Raw genomic sequence first — 21,168 nt, forward strand, 5'->3', positions numbered from 1 at the left:
TTTCCCTGCAAAAATTGTCCAAAAGCCTCTCTCTTCTCTTTCATTAACAATCTTACTTTTTCATCCCACCACTCACTACCCTTTCTAATCTGCCCACCTCCCACCTTTCTCGTGCCACTGGTATCTTTTGCGCAAGCCATCACTGCTTCCCTAAATACATCACATTCCTCCCCCACTCCCCTTACGTTATTTTCTCTCACCTCTTTCCATTCTGCACTCAATCTCTCCTGTTACTTCCTCACACATGTCTCCTTTCCACGCTCACTTACTCTCACCACTCTCTTCACCCCAACATTCTTCTTTTTTGAAAGCCTCTACAAATCTTCACCTTCACCTCCACAAGATAATGATTAGACATTTCTCTAGTTGCCCTTCTCAGCCCATTAACACCCAGAAGTCTTTCTTTCATGCACCTGTCAATCAACATGTAATCCAATAATGCTCTCTGGCCATCTCTCCTACCTACATACGTATACTTATGTTTATCTCTCTTTTTAAACTAGGTATTCCCAATCACTAGTCCTTTTTCAGCACGCTAATCTGCAAGCTCTTCACCATTTCCATTTACAACACTTGAACACCCCATGTGCACCAATTGTACCCTCAGCTGCCACGTTACTCACCTTTGCATTCAAATCACCCATCACTATAACCCGGTCTCGAGCATCAAAGCTGCTAACACACTCACTCAGCTGCTCCCAAAACACTTGCCTCTCATGATCTTTCTTCTCATGCCCAGGTGCATAGGCACCAATAATCACCCATCTCTCTCCATCCACTTTCAGTTTTACCCATATCAATCTAGAGTTTACTTTCTTACACTCTATTATATATTCCCACAACTCCTGCGTCAGGAGGAGTGCTACTCCTTTCTTTGCTCGTCTTCTCTAACCCTTGAGTTTACTTCCAAGACTTTACTAAACCACTCTTCCCCTTTCCCTTGAGCTTCATTTCACTTAGAGCCAAAACATCCAGGTTCCTTTCCTCAAACATACTACCTATCTCTCCTTTTTTCTCATCTTGGCTACATCCACAGACACAATTAGACACCCCAATCTGAGCCTTCGAGGAGGATGAGCACTCTCCGCATGACTCCTTCTTCTTTCATCTCTTTTACTCTTTTTGTTTTTCATTGTTGTAGAATCTTCCATGTACTATACTTCAGTCTCGAGATTTGTGTTACTTGCACTCTGTTTCCCAATTCATTTTTTTTTTTCATAACTGGCATTTGTGCTGCCTCTTTTATTCAGCTAGATTACTTTTGGAGCTCACTGCTGTTCTTTACAGCCAAATCCTCTGCAGTTTCATCTTGCCATCTCAGTTCTTTAGATTATGCCAAAAAAGTTGTAGTTATGGCTCTGTTGCAAGGTAGCAGATTCTGTACTTTCTTTCATACTTGTTAGTGGTCGCGATTCTCCTTTTGTCTCGATAAGACCCACTCATATATGTTTATTGGTTTAATTTTCTCAGATATATGATTATCCACACCTTCTGATTCATTAACTGGGGAGTCCCAGATAGGTAGCATGTTCAGCATTACATTAAAGGGATATGAATAACCTCTTGTAACTTATCACAATTGGCTTAGATTAGTTTTTTATCGTTTTAACCGATGGTATTTTGTGTATTTGTATGCCTTTGCTGTACCCTCTCTTTTCATGCTATCCTTCTGCTTCCCTGAGGATGTAAATTTTAAAAAAATACCTCATTTCACAAAATACATTTTGTTATGTGAGCAGGTGGTGACCACATTCATTTTTGATAACTGCACTGCAGTGAAGAAGTGTTCAATAGATTTTTGCATGTTAGTTAGTTTGTAAGCTGCTAAAGTGTATGCAATGATTCTGTGAATCAGCTTTGCTTAATGGGTGAAGAGGTTTGCATAATATGGATAGATATGTATCTTTTAAGACACAAATTGTAGTGGGTCACCTGGTGATATTGTAAACAGTAAACATATTTCAACCTCAGGTTTATGTCAGACAGGCACTACTGCAGAAAAGTTCATATCATGTTCATGGAATTTTTTGTAGAGTTTTTGTACTTGTTAGATTGTTTCCCAATGGAAGTCTACACCCTTTGTTTCTCAGTGGAAGTCAAGGGTGTAGAGTAGAAGTTAATCTTGTTGCTGTCAAAGCTGTACTTCATAGTTTTAAGTCTTTTGTGCACAGGTAACAGAGGATTTTTTTTATTTTTCAGGCTGTGCAGCTTGACAGTTCTGAAGTTACTCTTTGGCAGAGACTTGGGGCCACAGCAATTAAGCTCAAAGACTTTGAACTTGCCTTAGTTGCATTTCAAGAGGTATTTATTTTTTTAAGAATATCAATATGTCATCCTTGAAATCACTGCCTTTTAGTAATTGTTATTAGAGATGGAAATATATGGAATAAGACAAAGAAAACTGAGAGTGTAAGTAACTTACTCTTGAGCCTTGTTATGTTGTTCCCCAATATATGATAGCACCCATGCAGTGTTTTTGCTAGCTTGGTGTAACAGAGTTTTTTTTAAAAATCAGAGTTCAATCTCTTTACCAATGTATGAAATATGAAACAGAAACTGCTCATTAGAAATGTTGTGGTGTCATTTTTATGCAATACTATTTAAACATTTAAAATATGTTACATCAGAAAATTATGTTATCCCAGTCATCTCTTAAAGTTCTACCATGTGATAATGCACTTAATTTTGTTGTCACCATTCTTCTTTCATGCCATATTGAAAATAAGAACAGTTGATTTTTTTTCATCCTTGGGAAAAACATGGCTTGGCGGTTCTTAAGAGAGTGGCATGGGGTCATATGTGCATGACATGGTAATTTGTCACTTCTCTAAGAAGTCATTGCCTGCCAGCCACTTCTTGCATTCCCATGGGACATACACACAGACAGTATTGTTTAGTTCCATGTGTCTACCATTTCAGTTTGTAAGCTGCTGGTTTGATACACTACACATTTGAAATTGAAGTATGGGATTGGGGGTGACCAATTTTTCTTTCTAAGTATATGAACTGTGATCAACTATGAATTTAGTTTTAAGTTTCAGTTTCTTTAGTTTGCAGTATGATGTTATATGATATTAACATCTCCATCTCATTTTCATTTATGTGCACAGGATCAAGACACAATTATATATAGGGCCCAGAGGAAGGGAGGTGGAGATGCTTGAGATTATGGTATGTGGCGCAGCAGAAAACAAAATTATGGTTAGGGAAATGATCTTGAAGAGGAGTTATGGCTGGAAGAGTTAACCTAGAATAAGTATATTGCTGCATAGACACTGTACTTGCATTTAAAAGTGAGAATGATTCGTGAATTTGTATATAAGCATATGACTGATAATGCAAATTTAGATAAAACTGAGGAATTTTGGAAAAAACAGTCACAGTGTCATGAGTTTCCTCAAGTTGTTTCATGAAGTGAAAATTACAAAGTTTTATGTAGTTATGCATAGATTAATTGTTTAATTTTATATCGAGGAATACACAAAACCAGTCACTGTCATTTTAAGACTTTCTTTCCAACTAGTACTCATTACTGGAGAGGCAACAGTCTTTCTAAGAATCCTTCTAAAGGAAATTAAGTCCTTCTGTATTAATTTTTGTGCAGCATTACTCATATTTAAGAGAAAGTGTTAGTTTGTATGAGTAGCTTCTACCATATCATACACTACATATGAGAATGTAGTATATTATTATTATTATTATTATTATTATTATTATTATTATTATTATTATGTGTGTATGTGTATATGTATATATATATGTATATTATCCCTGGGGATAGGCGTGAAAGAATACTTCCCACGTATTCCTCGCGTGTCGTAGAAAGCGACTAGAGGGGACGGGAGCGGGGGGCCAGAAATCCTCCCCTCCTTGTATTAACTTTCTAAAATGGAAAACAGAAGAAGGAGTCACGCGGGGAGTGCTCATCCTCCTCGAAGGCTCAGAGTGGGGTGCCTAAATGTGTGTGGATGTAACCAAGATGTGAAAAAAGGAGAGATAGGTAGTATGTTTGAGGAAAGGAACCTGGATGTTTTGGCTCTGAGTGAAACGAAGCTCAAGGGTAAAGGGGAAGAGTGGTTTGGGAATGTCTGGGGAGTAAAGTCAGGGGTTAGTGAGAGGACAAGAGCAAGAGAAGGAGTAGCAATACTCCTGAAACAGGAGTTGTGGGAGTATGTGATAGAATGTAAGAAAGTAAATTCTCGATTAATATGGGTAAAACTGAAAGTTGATGGAGAGAGGTGGGGGATTATTGGTGCATATGCACCTGGGCATGAGAAGAAAGATCATGAGAGGCAAGTGTTTTGGGAGCAGCTGAATGAGTGTGTTAGTGGTTTTGATGCACGAGACCGGGTTATAGTGATGGGTGATTTGAATGCAAAGGTGAGTAATGTGGCAGTTGAGGGAATAATTGGTATACATGGGGTGTTCAGTGTTGTAAATGGAAATGGTGAAGAGCTTGTAGATTTATGTGCTGAAAAAGGACTGATGATTGGGAATACCTGGTTTAAAAAGCGAGATATACATAAGTATACTTATGTAAGTAGGAGAGATGGCCAGAGAGCGTTATTGGATTACGTGTTAATTGACAGGCGTGCGAAAAAGAGACTTTTGGATGTTAATGTGCTGAGAGGTGCAACTGGAGGGATGTCTGATCATTATCTTGTGGAGGCCAAGGTGAAGATTTGTATGGGTTTTCAGAAAAGAAGAGTGAATGTTGGGGTGAAGAGGGTGGTGAGAGTAAGTGAGCTTGAGAAGGAGACCTGTGTGAGGAAGTACCAGGAGAGACTGAGTACAGAATGGAAAAAGGTGAGAACAATGGAAGTAAGGGGAGTGGGGGAGGAATGGGATGTATTTAGGGAATCAGTGATGGATTGCGCAAAAGATGCTTGTGGCATGAGAAGAGTGGGAGTTGGGTTGATTAGAAAGGGTAGTGAGTGGTGGGATGAAGAAGTAAGAGTATTAGTGAAAGAGAAGAGAGAGGCATTTGGACGATTTTTGCAGGGAAAAAATGCAATTGAGTGGGAGATGTATAAAAGAAAGAGACAGGTCAAGAGAAGGGTGCAAGAGGTGAAAAAAAGGGCAAATGAGAGTTGGGGTGAGAGAGTATCATTAAATTTTAGGGAGAATAAAAAGATGTTCTGGAAGGAGGTAAATAAAGTGCGTAAGACAAGGGAGCAAATGGGAACTTCAGTGAAGGGCGCAAATGGGGAGGTGATAACAAGTAGTGGTGATGTGAGAAGGAGATGGAGTGAGTATTTTGAAGGTTTGTTGAATGTGTTTGATGATAGAGTGGCAGATATAGGGTGTTTTGGTCGAGGTGGTGTGCAAAGTGAGAGGGTTAGGGAAAATGATTTAGTAAACAGAGTAGAGGTAGTGAAAGCTTTGCGGAAGATGAAAGCCAGCAAGGCAGCAGGTTTGGATGGTATTGCAGTGGAATTTATTAAAAAAGGGGGTGACTGTATTGTTGACTGGTTGGTAAGGTTATTTAATATATGTATGACTCATGGTGAGGTGCCTGAGGATTGGCGGAATGCGTGCATAGTGCCATTGTACAAAGGCAAAGGGGATAAGAGTGAGTGCTCAAATTACAGAGGTATAAGTTTGTTGAGTATTCCTGGTAAATTATATGGGAGGGTATTGATTGAGAGGGTGAAGGCATGTACAGAGCATCAGATTGAGGAAGAGCAGTGTGGTTTCAGAAGTGGTAGAGGATGTGTGGATCAGGTGTTTGCTTTGAAGAATGTATGTGAGAAATACTTAGAAAAGCAAATGGATTTGTATGTAGCATTTATGGATCTGGAGAAGGCATATGATAGAGTTGATAGAGATGCTCTGTGGAAGGTATTAAGAATATATGGTGTGGGAGGCAAGTTGTTAGAAGCAGTGAAAAGTTTTTATCGAGGATGTAAGGTATGTGTACGTGTAGGAAGAGAGGAAAGTGATTGGTTCTCAGTGAATGTAGGTTTGTGGCAGGGGTGTGTGATGTCTCCATGGTTGTTTAATTTTTTTATGGATGGGGTTGTTAGGGAGGTAAATGCAAGAGTTTTGGAAAGAGGGGCAAGTATGAAGTCTGTTGGGGATGAGAGAGCTTGGGAAGTGAGTCAGTTGTTGTTCGCTGATGATACAGCGCTGGTGGCTGATTCATGTGAGAAACTGCAGAAGTTGGTGACTGAGTTTGGTAAAGTGTGTGGAAGAAGAAAGTTAAGAGTAAATGTGAATAAGAGCAAGGTTATTAGGTACAGTAGGGATGAGGGTCAAGTCAATTGGGAGGTGAGTTTGAATGGAGAAAAACTGGAGGAAGTGAAGTGTTTTAGATATCTGGGAGTGGATCTGGCAGCGGATGGAACCATGGAAGCGGAAGTGAATCATAGGGTGGGGGAGGGGGCGAAAATTCTGGGGGCCTTGAAGAACGTGTGGAAGTCGAGAACATTATCTCGGAAAGCAAAAATGGGTATGTTTGAAGGAATAGTGGTTCCAACAATGTTGTATGGTTGCGAGGCGTGGGCTATGGATAGAGTTGTGCGCAGGAGGATGGATGTGCTGGAAATGAGATGTTTGAGGACAATGTGTGATGTGAGGTGGTTTGATCGAGTGAGTAACGTAAGGGTAAGAGAGATGTGTGGAAATAAAAAGAGCGTGGTTGAGAGAGCAGAAGAGGGTGTTTTGAAGTGGTTTGGGCACATGGAGAGAATGAGTGAGGAAAGATTGACCAAGAGGATATATGTGTCGGAGGTGGAGGGAACGAGGAGAAGAGGGAGACCAAATTGGAGGTGGAAAGATGGAGTGAAAAAGATTTTGTGTGATCGGGGCCTGAACATGCAGGAAGGTGAAAGGAGGGCAAGGAGTAGAGTGAATTGGAGCGATGTGGTATACCGGGGTTGACGTGCTGTCAGTGGATTGAATCAAGGCATGTGAAGCGTCTGGGGTAAACCATGGAAAGCTGTGTAGGTATGTATATTTGCGTGTGTGGACGTATGTATATACATGTGTATAGGGGGGGGTTGGGCCATTTCTTTCGTCTGTTTCCTTGCGCTACCTCGCAAATGCGGGAGACAGCGACAAAGTATAATAAAAAAATAAAAATTATTATTATTATTATTATTATTATTATTATTATTATTATTATTATTATTATTATTATACTCAATCGCTGTTTCCCTCATCAGTAAGGTAGTGCAAGGAAACAAATAAAAAATGGCCCAACCACTTATATACACATATATATATATATATATATATATATATATATATACGTAAATGCCCATACATGCACATATGCATACATATACATGTCGATGTATACGTACATATACATACATAGACATATGAATATATACGCATGTACATATTCATACTTGCTGCCTTCATTCATTCCCATCGTCACCCCACCTCACAGGAAACAACAGCAGTAGCATCCCTCCCCCTGATGTCTGCGCACGCGCCAGGAAAAGACAAAAAGGCTACATTTATTCACCCTCGGTCTCTAGCTGTCATGTGTAACGCAATGAAACCACAGCTCCCTTTCCACATCCAGGCCCCACAAAACTTTCCATGGTTTACCCCTGATTTTTCGCATGCCCTGGTTCAAACCATTGACAGCATGTTGACCCTGGTATACCACATTGTTCCAGTTTACTCTATTCCTTGCACACCTTTCACCCTCCTCTATGTTCAAGCCCCGATCGCTCAAAATCTTTTTCACTCCACCCTTCCACCTCCAACTTGGTCTCCCACTTCTCTTTGTTCCCTCCACCCCTGACACATATATTCTCTTTGTCAATCTTTCCTCGCTCATTTTCTCCATGCGTCCAAACCATCTCAACACACCCTCTTCTGCTTTCTCAACCACACTTTTTTATTACCAAACATCTCTCTTACCCTTTCATTACTTACTCGATCAAACCACCTCACACCTCATATTGTCCTCAAACATTTCATTTCCAACACATCCACCCTCCACTATACAACCCTAGTAAATATAAGAAATTGTTCTTTAATGTATTTTGAACTGTTAGAATTGGTATTAGATAAAGGGAGTTAGTCTTAGAATTCTAGGTTAGACTAAAATGCATTACTATAGTGTTAGTTTGTGGTATAAGCAGTAAAGGGGATTACTAATCACTCATTGTAGTGCAGATGAATTATTCTAAGAGGAGGTACTTGTCACCAAATTATATGGTGAGTCACATCACTTTTCATATTCCATCATAGCTTCTGTATCTTTGAGAATAATCGTGGGCATTTTATTTAAAAGTTGGCAAAAAGGAAGTAAAGGTAGGTTCTATGTGTGATAAAGCAAACTTGGATACTGTGGCTTTAAGTGAAACTGAAATGACAAGGAAGGAAGTAAATTGGTTTGGGAATGTGCATCGATAAATTCAAGGTTTAGTGAGAGGGAAAGAGTTCTAAGTGGTGGCACTTTACATGAAGAACAATCTGTAAAACTGTGTTAGAAGTGAATTCAAGATTGATGTGTGTTAATGAAAGTAGGCTGTGAGAGGCAGGTGCTTTTTAGTGGCTCTGCACATGTTGCTGGGAAGAGTAAAGACAAAGAGAGTGTTTTTTGGGAGAATATGAGTCAGTGCTTTGGCAGGCTTGTAGCAAGGGATCCAATCTTGGTGTAAGGGGATCTGAATGCAGGATTGGATGAAGTTAAGGTTGAGGGATTATTGAATGGTATAGCATCCCCACTGTAAATGAAGATGGAGAAGAACTTGCTTAGTGTGCACTAAAAGGGGAATGGAGACTAGAAATGTGTAGTTGTAAATTGTACACATGTGCATATATGGGTGAGTGGGGCTAGATATCATAAGTAAACACCAACTCCCCCTGCCTCACACACTTTCTCAGCAAGCTTTACTCACATATCCCCCAGCCCCAACAAACAACACAGTCATAACCTCTGAACACTGAAATGACCAGACTAAACAACCACATCCCAACTCAGGCTTAAACGCCACCCACCAGACATACACCCATTTGAAACCACACTCCCCAAGTAAAATAAGTTACACTTTGTCATGTATTCTCTGGACATAACGCATCCCGACAATATAACAAACATTGTTTTAGCATATCTCAAAACTCTTCATCCCCATGATGCAACTATGTAACAATATGTATATTTTATTTATTATACTTTGTTGCTGTCTTCTGCGTTAGTGAGGTAGCACAAGGAAACAGACAAAAGAATGGCCCAACTCACTCGCATACACATGTATATACATACACACCCATACGAGCACATATACATACTTATACATTTCAACATATACATATACATACACAGACATATACATATATACACATGTACATATTCATACTTGCTGCCTTCATCCTTTCCCGTCGCCACCCCACCACGAATGAAATGGCACCACCCTCTCCCCCCGTGTGTGTGCGAGATAGCACTAGGAAAAGACAACAAAGGCCACATTTGTTCACACTCAGTCTCTAGCTGTCATGTGTAATGCACCGAAACCAGAGCTCCCTTTCTACATCCAGGCCCCGCAAAACTTTCCATGGTTTACCCCACACGCTTCACATACCCTGGTTCAATCCATTGACAGCATGTTGACCCCGGTATACCACACCATTCCAGTTCACTCTGTTCCTTGCACACCTTTCGCCCTCCTGTATGTTCAGGCCCTGATCGTTCAAAATCTTTTTCACTCCATCCTTCCACCTCCAATTTGGTCTCCCACTTCTCATTCCCTTCGCCTCTGACACATATATCCTCTTTGTCAATCTTTCCTCACTCTTTCTCTCCATGTGACCAAACCCTTTCAAACAACACCCACTTCTGCTCTTTCACCCACACTCTTTTTATTACCACACATCTCTCTTACTCATTCATTATTTACTCAATCAAACCACCTCACACCACATATTGTCCTCAAACATCTCATTTTCAACACATCCACCCTCCTCTGCACAACCATATCTATGGCCCACGCCTTGCAACCATATAACATTGTTGGAACCACTATTCCTTCAAACATATCCATTTTTGCTCTCTGAGATGATGTTCTCGTCTTCCATACATTCTTCAATGCCCCCTCCCCCACCCTGTGACTCACTTCCGCTTCCATGGTTCCATTCGCTGCTAAATCCACTCCCAGATATCTACAACACTTCACCTCCTCTAGTTTTTCTCCATTCAAACTTACCTCCCAATTGACTTGTCCCTCCACCCTACTGAACCTAATAACCTTGCTCTTATTCACATTTACTCTCAACTTTCTTTTTTCACACACTTTACCAAAGTCAGTCACCAGCTTCTGCAGTTTCTCACCCAAATCAGCCACCAGGGCTGTATCATCAGCGAACAACTGACTCACTCCCCAAGCCCTCTTATCCACAACAGACTGCATACTTGCCCCTCTTTCCAAAACCCTTGCATTCACCTCCCTAACAACCCCATCCATAAACAGATTAAACAACCATGGAGACATCATGCACCCCTGCCGCAGACTGACATTAACTGGGAATCAGTCACTTTCCTCTCTTTCTACTCATACACATGCCTTACACCCTCGATAAAAACTTTTCCCTGCTTCTAGCAACTTAACTCCCACACCATATACTCTTAATATCTTCCACAGAGCATCTCTATCAACTCTATCATATGCCTTCTCCAGCTCCATAAATGCCACATACAAATCCATTTGTTTTTCTAAGTATTTCTCACATACATTCTTCAAAGGAAACACCTGATCCACACATCCTTTACCACTTCTGAAACCACACTGCTCTTCCCCAGTCTGATGCTCTGTGCATGCCTACACCCTCTCAATCAATACCCTCTCATATAATTTCCCAGGAATACTCAACAAACTTATACCTCTGGAATTTGAACACTCACCTTTATCCCCTTTTCCTTTCTACAGTGGCACTATGCATACATTCCATCAATCTTCAGGCACTTCACCATGAACCATACATACATTGACTATCCTCACCAACAGGTCAACAATACAATCACCCCCTTTTTTAATATATTCCACTGTAATACCATCCAAAGCTGCCTCCTTGCTGGCTTTCATCATTCTCAAAGCTTTCCCTACCTCTTCTCTGTTTACCAAACTGTTCTCCCTGACCCTCTCACTTTGCACACCACCTCGACCAGTGTACCCTGTATCTGCTACTCTATCATCAAACACATTCAACAAATCTTCAAAATACTAACTCCATTTCCTCACTTCACCACTACTTGTTATTACCTCCCCATTAGCCCCCTTCACTGATGTTCCCATTTGTTCTCTTGTCTTACACACTTTATTTACCTCCTTCCAGAACATCTTTTTATGCTCCCTAAATTTTAATGATACTCTCTTACCCCAACTCGCTTCTCTTTCACTAACAATCTTACTTCTTCCCACCACTCACTACCCTTTCTAATCTGCCCACCTCCCACCTTTCTCATGCTATAGGCATCTTTTGCACAAGCTATCACTGCTTCCCTAAATACATCCCATTCCTCCCCATATCTCAAAATTCTTCATCCCCATGATACAACTACCATGGTGAAGACACCAAAACACCGATCATTTGTCTTACCTCCTCCACATAAAGACATATACAGCATCACTACACTTTGACATTGGTCTTACCCTGTGGGATAGCAGGGACACTTAGGGCAGGAAGTAAGTATGGTAAAACCTTAGATCAACAGACCTTGATTCAGTGGACTTTAGAAACAATGGTTGCTGTCTACCAGTCCAGAGAAAGTAGTCCATATTGAATTGGACACAGTCCACCATTTTGCTGATGAACCAAGTGATAGAATCTTTTCCAAATCCAGTTGATAAAATTTTTTTGATACTGTGCATATTTTGCTTTCATGCATTATCATATATAACATGAACAGAACTAAGCAGCCATAGCTCTTAAAGATAGTGGTTTGGAAAGAAAGAAAGTTAATTTAAGTGATGCACAAAAACTAAAGTTGATTTGGAAGGTACAGTCTGATGTATTGGTTGCCTGCATGTTTGATGGATTTGAGGTAAAGAAATGAATATAGTTATTTATTTTTTTATTTATTTTACTTTGTCGCTGTCTCCCGCGTTAGCAAGGTAGTGCAAGGAAACAGACGAAAGAATGGCCCAACCCGCCCCATACACATGTATATACATACACGTCCACACACGCAAATATACATACCTATACATCTCAACGTATACATATATATATATATACACACACACACACACACACAGACATATACATATACACACATGTACATAATTCATACTGTCTGCCTTTATTCATTCCCATCACCACCCCGCCACACATGAAATAACAACCCCCTCCCCCCACATGTGTGCAAGGTAGCGCTAGGAAAAGACGACAAAGGCCACATTCGTTCACACTCAGTCGCTAGCTGTCATGGATGACTGATTGTGAATGAATGTGGCCTTTGTTGTCTTTTCCTAGCGCTACCTCACGCACATGCGAGGGGAGGAGGTTGTTATTTCATGTGTGGCGGGATGGCGATGGGAATGAATAAAGGCAGACAGTATGAATTATGTACATGTGTATATATATATATTTTATTTTATTTATTTATTTTGCTTTGTCGCTGTCTCCCGCATTTGTGAAGTAGCGCAAGGAAACAGATGAAAGAAATGGCCCAACCCACCCCCATACACATGTATATACATACACGTCCACACACGCAAATGTACATACCTATACATCTCAATGTACACATATATATACACACACAGACACATACATATATACCCATGCACACAATTCACAATGTCTGCCTTTATTCATTCCCATCGCCACCTCGCCACACATGGAACACCATCCCCCTCCCCCCTCATGTGTGCGAGGTAGCGCTAGGAAAAGACAACAAAGGCCCCATTCGTTCACACTCAGTCTCTAGCTGTCATGCAGTAATGCCCGAAACACAGCTCCCTTTCCACATCCAGGCCTCACACAACTTTCCATGGTTTACCCCAGACGCTTGACATGCCCTGATTCAATCCACTGACAGCACGTCAACCCCGGTATACCACATCGATCCAATTCACTCTATTCCTTGCCCGCCTTTCACCCTCCTGCATGTTCAGGCCCCGATCACTCAAAATCTTTTTCACTCCATCTTTCCACCTCCAATTTGATCACCCACTTCTCCTCGTTCCCTCCACCTCCGACACATATATCCTCTTGGTCAATCTTTCCTCACTCATTCTCTCCATGTGCCCAAACCATTTCAAAACACCCTCTTCTGCTCTCTCAACCACGCTCTTTTTATTTCCACACATCTCTCTTACCCTTACGTTACTTACTCGATCAAACCACCTCACACCACACATTGTCCTCAAACATCTCATTTCCAGCACATCTATCCTCCTGCGCACAACTCTATCCATAGCCCACGCCTCGCAACCATACAACATTGTTGGAACCACTATTCCTTCAAACATACCCATTTTTGCTTTCCGAGATAATGTTCTCGACTTCCACACATTCTTCAAGGCTCCCAGGATTGTTGCCCCCTCCCCCACCCTATGATCCACTTCCGCTTCCATGGTTCCATCCGCTGCCAGATCCACTCCCAGATATCTAAAACACTTCACTTCCTCCAGTTTTTCTCCATTCAAACTCACCTCCCAATTGACTTGACCCTCAACCCTACTGTACCTAATAACCTTGCTCTTATTCACATTTACTCTTAACTTTCTTCTTCCACACACTTTACCAAACTCAGTCACCAGCTTCTGCAGTTTCTCACATGAATCAGCCACCAGCGCTGTATCATCAGCGAACAACAACTGACTCACTTCCCAAGCTCTCTCATCCCCAACAGACTTCATACTTGCCCCTCTTTCCAAAACTCTTGCATTTACCTCCCTAACAACCCCATCCATAAACAAATTAAACAACCATGGAGACATCACACACCCCTGCCGCAAACCTACATTCACTGAGAACCAATCACTTTCCTCTCTTCCTACACGTACACATGCCTTACATCCTCGATAAAAACTTTTCACTGCTTCTAACAACTTTCCTCCCACACCATATATTCTTAATACCTTCCACAGAGCATCTCTATCAACTCTATCATATGCCTTCTCCAGATCCATAAATGCTACATACAAATCCATTTGCTTTTCTAAGTATTTCTCACATACATTCTTCAAAGCAAACACCTGATCCACACATCCTCTACCACTTCTGAAACCACACTGCTCTTCCCCAATCTGATGCTCTGTACATGCCTTCACCCTCTCAATCAATACCCTCCCATATAATTTACCAGGAATACTCAACAGACTTATACCTCTGTAATTTGAGCACTCACTCTTATCCCCTTTGCCTTTGTACAATGGCACTATGCACGCATTCCGCCAATCCTCAGGCACCTCACCATGAGTCATACATACATTAAATAACCTTACCAACCAGTCAACAATACAGTCACCCCCTTTTTTAATAAATTCCACTGCAATACCATCCAAACCTGCTGCCTTGCCGGCTTTCATCTTCTGCAAAGCTTTCACTACCTCTTCTCTGTTTACCAAATCATTTTCCCTAACCCTCTCACTTTGCACACCACCTCGACCAAAACACCCTATATCTGCCACTCTATCATCAAACACATTCAACAAACCTTCAAAATACTCACTCCATCTCCTTCTCACATCACCACTACTTGTTATCACCTCCCCATTTGCGCCCTTCACTGAAGTTCCCATTTGCTCCCTTGTCTTACGCACTTTATTTACCTCCTTCCAGAACATCTTTTTATTCTCCCTAAAATTTAATGATACTCTCTCACCCCAACTCTCATTTGCCCTTTTTTTCACCTCTTGCACCTTTTTCTTGACCTCCTGTCTCTTTCTTTTATACATCTCCCACTCAATTGCATTTTTTCCTTGCAAAAATCGTCCAAATGCCTCTCTCTTCTCTTTCACTAATACTCTTACTTCTTCATCCCACCACTCACTACCCTTTCTAATCAACCCACCTCCCACTCTTCTCATGCCACAAGCATCTTTTGCGCAATCCATCACTGATTCCCTAAATACATCCCATTCCTCCCCCACTCCCCTTGCTTCCATTGTTCTCACCTTTTTCCATTCTGTACTCAGTCTCTCCTGGTACTTCCTCACACAGGTCTCCTTCTCAAGCTCACTTACTCTCACCACCCTCTTCACCCCAACATTCACTCTTCTTTTCTGAAAACCCATACAAATCTTCAAATTAGCCTCCACAAGATAATGATCAGACATCCCTCCAGTTGCACATCTCAGCACATTTACATCCAAAAGTCTCTCTTTCGCACGCCTGTCAATTAACACGTAATCCAATAACGCTCTCTGGCCATCTCTCCTACTTACATAAGTATACTTATGTATATCTCGAAACCAGATATTCCCAATCATCAGTCCTTTTTCAGCACATAAATCTACAAGCTCTTCACCATTTCCATTTACAACACTGAACACCCCATGTATACCAATTATTCCCTCAACTGCCACATTACTCACCTTTGCATTCAAATCACCCATCACTATAACCCGGTCTCGTGCATCAAAACCACTAACACACTCATTCAGCTGCTCCCAAAACACTTGCCTCTCTTGATCTTTCTTCTCATGCCCAGGTGCATATGCACCAATAATCACCCACCTCTCTCCATCAACTTTCAGTTTTACCCATATTAATCGAGAATTTACTTTCTTACACTCTATCACATACTCCCACAACTCCTGTTTCAGGAGTATTGCTACTCCTTCCCTTGCTCTTGTCCTCTCACTAACCCCTGACTTTACTCCCCAGACATTCCCAAACCACTCTTCCCCTTTACCCTTGAGCTTCGTTTCACTCAGAGCCAAAACATCCAGGTTCCTTTCCTCAAACATACTACCTATCTCTCCTTTTTTCACATCTTGGTTACATCCACACACATTTAGGCACCCCACTCTGAGCCTTCGAGGAGGATGAGCACTCCCCGCGTGACTCCTTCTTCTGTTTCCCATTTTAGAAAGTTAATACAAGGAGGGGAGGATTTCAGGCCCCCCCGCTCCCGTCCCCTCTAGTCGCTTTCTACGACACGCGAGGAATACGTGGGAAGTATTCTTTCACCCCTATCCCCAGGGATAATATACATATATATATATACATATACACATACACACACATACACATACATATGCACATATACACACACACACACATACATATATATACATATGAAAAATGTAAGAAACAATTTAGAAAACTGAAACTTCTAGCTTGAAATGAATGAAAAAAATGAATTCACATAATGATTCAACCTCTGGCTATGGAAAAAAGGAAATGTATAATGTTTATTGAAAAGTTACTCATTTTAAGACACTCAAGAACAGACAAATAACTAAATGACCAGACACAGACAAAAACTTAGGGCAATTAGTATAATTATAGGAATTGGCTTCACTGGTAAATAAGTAAATATGGATCAAGAAGTCAGAGGGGAACTACACTTTTTATAAATTTTCAAAAGGCTAAGACAGATACCACAACTGCATGGTGTCTAAACTAGCATGGAGCCGTCTTATTCAATTTGAGGAAAATCTAAAGTTAATATGGTCAGTATTAAACAACAGTTTTCATTTTGAACCGTTGTATTACAATTTCACTAAGCCACCTTAGACCTCAGAATCCAGTTTTCTACAAAATCATACACAATACAAACAAAGCAGCATAAATCGTGGAATGCATTATCATAAAATGAGTAGCCACTCTTAAATGCTAAAGAACTGTTCTCCAGATCTAATCATAAAACACTGCAAGTTATAAGGCCCTTTATCTTACCCTATATTTAATTACTGGCAGGACTTGTATAAAATATCACTTATATCATATGAAGAATGCTTGCCACAATGACTGAGCCACTCCATAAACCTTAACAAATCATTGTGTTCAATTCTCTACTAGTGAGATGAAGGCATGGCGTCTAAAATGCCACTAAGTACCTTTAAGCATCTCTTGGCATACCTATCAAAATATAAATTCACTTTAAGGATATGTTATGCAACAGTGGGAACTTCACCCATACTGGCTGAATGGAGAAAAGCATACAGCAATAACATGCAACAGAAGAACCAGGCAAATTACAGCTTTTGGATGCTATCTGAGCATTGTTGTATGAATGATGACTACAAGGCCAGCCACGAAACAGACTCGTGGGCAAGTCATCATACAAAAACTAGTGTTAGAATAAGTAGAACTTCTGCAGACCAAACATATCTACTTAAAATAAGTACCATTTTTATAAATGTACCCTTGTTTTATCATGAAATTAACACTAGACCTTACATATTAATTGAATGTGTATGATGCTTAAATCAAAACCATACATACAGCCTCTATGTATCACAACGCAAATTATAAATAAAACGCTCTACCAAGTCTTATATTGTACAAAAGAGGCTACTTTCATCATTAAATCAATCACAAATATGAAGTGTACCAATATTCAAAGGGCTAAATCTTTCAAAGACATGACCCACTGATTGGATGATCAAGTGATATCGATGAGAGGGGAGGAGGTGGCTGGCTGGTGTGGGTAGCGGATGGGCAAACAGAGGGGCGTGCTAGCCAAACCTGCCTCAGGGCCACCTGTACTTCTTTTAGTTTTGGATGATATGGGTTTGAGCATTGGCGGCGTGGAAGTGGCATTGCCTGTGGGCGGGTTTGCAGGGTTGAGCAGCAAGTCACTGGAGGAGTGTTGCCTACGTCCAGGAGGTAGTACAGGTGCTAGACTCCCAGAGAGGCTAGTAGTTGTTGTAGATACGCCTGAGCTCAATCCTGATACACCCACAGTTCCTCCAGCAACACTACTGGTGCCCACTGACTGGACGACTGTAGCTTCTTCAGAAAGAGTGCGGGCATGGGGTGAACGTCGAGCAAGGCCACGAGTGTGGGCAGGGGAGCCTGGGACACTGGAACTACTCACACTAACTGTCTCGCCTGAGCGTCCTCTTGTGACAACGAGCTGCCGCTGTGTGTGAAGGATCTGTCGCAGGTGGTGGTCTAGCACATCCTCATGTTGTCTCGTCACAAGAGGTTTCAGCGACTGACTGCGACTTGGTAGCGTGCCTTCCACCTGCGGAGGAGGAGGAGGATCTTCCTCCAGCGTCTTGGGCACAGGGAAGACGAACACGTTCTTGGCGAGCGTCTTGGGTAGGGAGGTTGGTGGAGGGGACCGTATGAGGTGCTCGTGAACCTCAGAAAGCGACAGGACTCCCTCCTGGCTATTAAAAACCGGCAAATCCTCCTCAAATCACCATATATATATATATATATATATATATATATATATATATATATATATATGAGTGGATGGTACAGTCTTCGTCTTTTTCCTGACACTACTTCACTGATGCGGGAAATGGTGATTAAGTATGAAAAAAAAGATATGTAAGTGTGTATATGTGTATGTATGTGTATGAGAGTGGGTGGGTCTTTGATAATGTTTCCTGGCTCTACCTTGTTAATGTGGGAAATGGTAGTCAAGTACAGTAAAATGGTAAATGATTAGAAAGTTAGCAAGTGCTCCGAGGAGTTCTTATTGATAGAATGAGGCATGTGAGTAAAGTAAGAGGAGTGGAGGGAGTATGGTTTTTTATTTTGATAACATGGCTTTGCATCAACAATGTGTGATGTCACTGTGGTTGTTTATATTTGTATGGAAGGGGTGGTGAGGAAGGTGATTATGACAGTCTTGGAAAGTCAGTCTAGGCAGTATTGTGGGAGATGGAGGTACAGGGTTTGTTAATCAATTGTTTTTATATGATATATTTTTTAGGGCACACTCCTGAGAGAAACTGTAGAAGCTGATGATAGAGTTGGTAGTGTGAGACAGAATGTTTTGAGTGGGAGTTTGACTGGGAATCAAATTTGAAAGTGTTTTTGGTTACTTTGTAGTGGATGTGTCAGTAAATGGAACCATTAGGGCTGAAGAAACCATAGGATTTACATGAGTTTACATGAGAAAGACAGACAACAGGAGGCCTGATTGGCCCACAACTGAGTTGCCTGGTTAAAAAAAAGAAAAAGAAAAAAGGAGTTGTACTTGACAAGAAGATTTAATTCCACTCAGCAGTTTTTAGAGCTATCACCAACTCCCCACAGCTGCACATTAGCTCTCTGCTATCCCTACAGTTTTTAAAGCTATCACCAACTCCCCACAGCTGTACACTAGCTCTATACTATCCCCGTTACCACCATTGTTTATACAGTTTATTTTTTCGTGTTTTTCTTAGAGTATACATGAATTTGTAAAATATTTGTTTAAACAACTATTGAAGGCATTTATAGTCTTAACATTCACCATGTCTTACAGTAACTTATTCCAGTGCTCAACACACTTTTAGGAAAAGAAGCTTTTCCCCACGTCCATACTACATATTTTAGCTTTGAGTTTTGTTCCGTTTGACCTGGTCATCATATTTTCTATTTTTTCAAAAAGACGTTCTTGATTTACTTTATTGAACTTTTTCAGAGTTTTGAGCACTTTGATTCAGTCACTGTGCTATGTACGTTATTTATGGGAAAAGAGATCCAGCCATTTTAGCCTCCCCTCGTATGCCAGATTTCTGAGGGGTGGGATCAATTTTGTTGCGTGTCTTTGTACTTGCTCTAATTTTTCCTCATCTTTTTTATAGTTTGGGAACCAAAACTGGACTGTATATTCTTGTTGTGGTCTTACTAGAGAATTATAAAGTGTGAGAATTGTTTCTGTGTCTTGTAATCTATGTTCCTGGCTATGAAACCTAAAATTTGGTTGTCTTTTTCACATGTTGCTTGACACTGTTTAATGTACCTCAGATTGTTGCTAATGACAACTCCAAGGTCCTTTTCTTCATTTGCTGTAGTTAGAGAGTTTCTGAATAGTTTGTAGTTATAACATATATTCTTATCCTTAAAGTGCATAACTTTACACTAATCTACATTAAACTTCATTTGCTATCTGTCTGACCACTCTTCTTGTAAGATGAGATATCTTTCAATGAGTTCTGCCTGTGTACATCTCTACCTTCTAGTTTAGTATCATCAGCAATTTTGGAGATCTTAGGTATAAGACCAAGTTCCAGGTCATTAATGTATATTATGAAAATAATTAGGCCTAAGACTGACCCCTGTGGCACACCACTTATTAAGTTTGGCCAATCTGAGGCCTCACTGTTTATTACTACATACTGCTTTCTTCCAGTAAGCTAGTCTGTGATCCATGTACAGAGTTCTTCGCTGATTGAATGTGCTTTGAGTTTATGCAAAGGTCTCTTGCGAGGTACTTTATCGAAAGCCTTTTGGAAGTCTAAATATCTACATCAGACAGTACTTTTCGAACCAATTCTGATAAATGTCATTAAAGAATTACAGCAAATTTGTTAGGCAGGATCTTCTATTGCAGAAATCATGTTGGTTGTCCAATATAATCTTGTGATCTTGAAACGTGAAAATTTTATCGTACTATTTTTTTTCATTTTACCTAACATTGACTTCAGGCTATTTGGGTGGTTGTTCAAGGCACATTTTTTGTCTCCTGTTTTATACATAGGAGTAACATATGCTAGTTTCCAGTCAGTTGTCACCTGACCATCCAATAGAGATTTGTTGAATATTTTTGTGATTCGGTAAATCAGCTGTCTCCTGTTATGTGGACTGTTGAATTTGTTAGGTTTTAAATGGTCTAGGTATTTAGGTACTTCACAGCTCTTTATTTCTCTAACCTTCAACTCTTCTTCATCAGATCCTTGAAACATTTTCATTGGTTGCTGTATTCATGATGTTTCTTCAGTTGCGAATATGGAGTTAAAGGAATAATTTGTAGTAGCCATTTCTTTGTCTTAAGTACTTAGGGTGTCATGTTTGTTTCATAATGGTCTACTTCTTTTACTGTCTTCCTTTGTCTTGTATATTTGAAGAGTTCCTTAGGATTATTCTTACCTTTTAGGGAAATTCTTTTTTCTTCCTCACGTTTACACTATCTTATGACCTTCTTACACTTTCTTTGGATTTTCATTAATTCCTGGCAATTTTCATCAGTTTCCTTTGATATGAATTTCTTATGTTTCCTTCTTTTGGCAAATTAGCCCTATTCTCCTGTTCATCCATGATGATTTTGAAGTATTGCAAGTTCTCTTTGTAATTTGTGGAATCTGT

At 40.5% G+C, this 21,168-nt stretch overlaps 2 protein-coding genes across 5 annotated transcripts in view; one reads left to right on the forward strand and one right to left on the reverse strand.

The window, feature by feature from the left end:
• The window catches only part of LOC139750902 (uncharacterized), a 465,731-nt gene that overhangs the window by 76,535 nt on the left and 368,028 nt on the right, over window positions 1–21,168 (forward strand). For all 4 annotated transcript variants that reach the window (XM_071665783.1, XM_071665785.1, XM_071665781.1 and 1 more), the window contains exon 4: window positions 2,200–2,301. In XM_071665783.1, the coding sequence (XP_071521884.1) occupies window positions 2,200–2,301 (102 nt within the window). The remainder of the gene's footprint in view (window positions 1–2,199; window positions 2,302–21,168) is intronic.
• On the reverse strand, window positions 17,258–18,283 carry LOC139750706 (uncharacterized; the record flags this gene model as incomplete). Its single annotated transcript, XM_071665382.1, has 1 exon — window positions 17,258–18,283. A coding segment is annotated over one exon (762 nt), but the record flags the coding sequence as incomplete, so codon positions are not given.

Source organism: Panulirus ornatus, chromosome 10, assembly GCF_036320965.1.
Source record: "Panulirus ornatus isolate Po-2019 chromosome 10, ASM3632096v1, whole genome shotgun sequence".
NCBI lineage: Eukaryota > Metazoa > Arthropoda > Malacostraca > Decapoda > Palinuridae > Panulirus > Panulirus ornatus.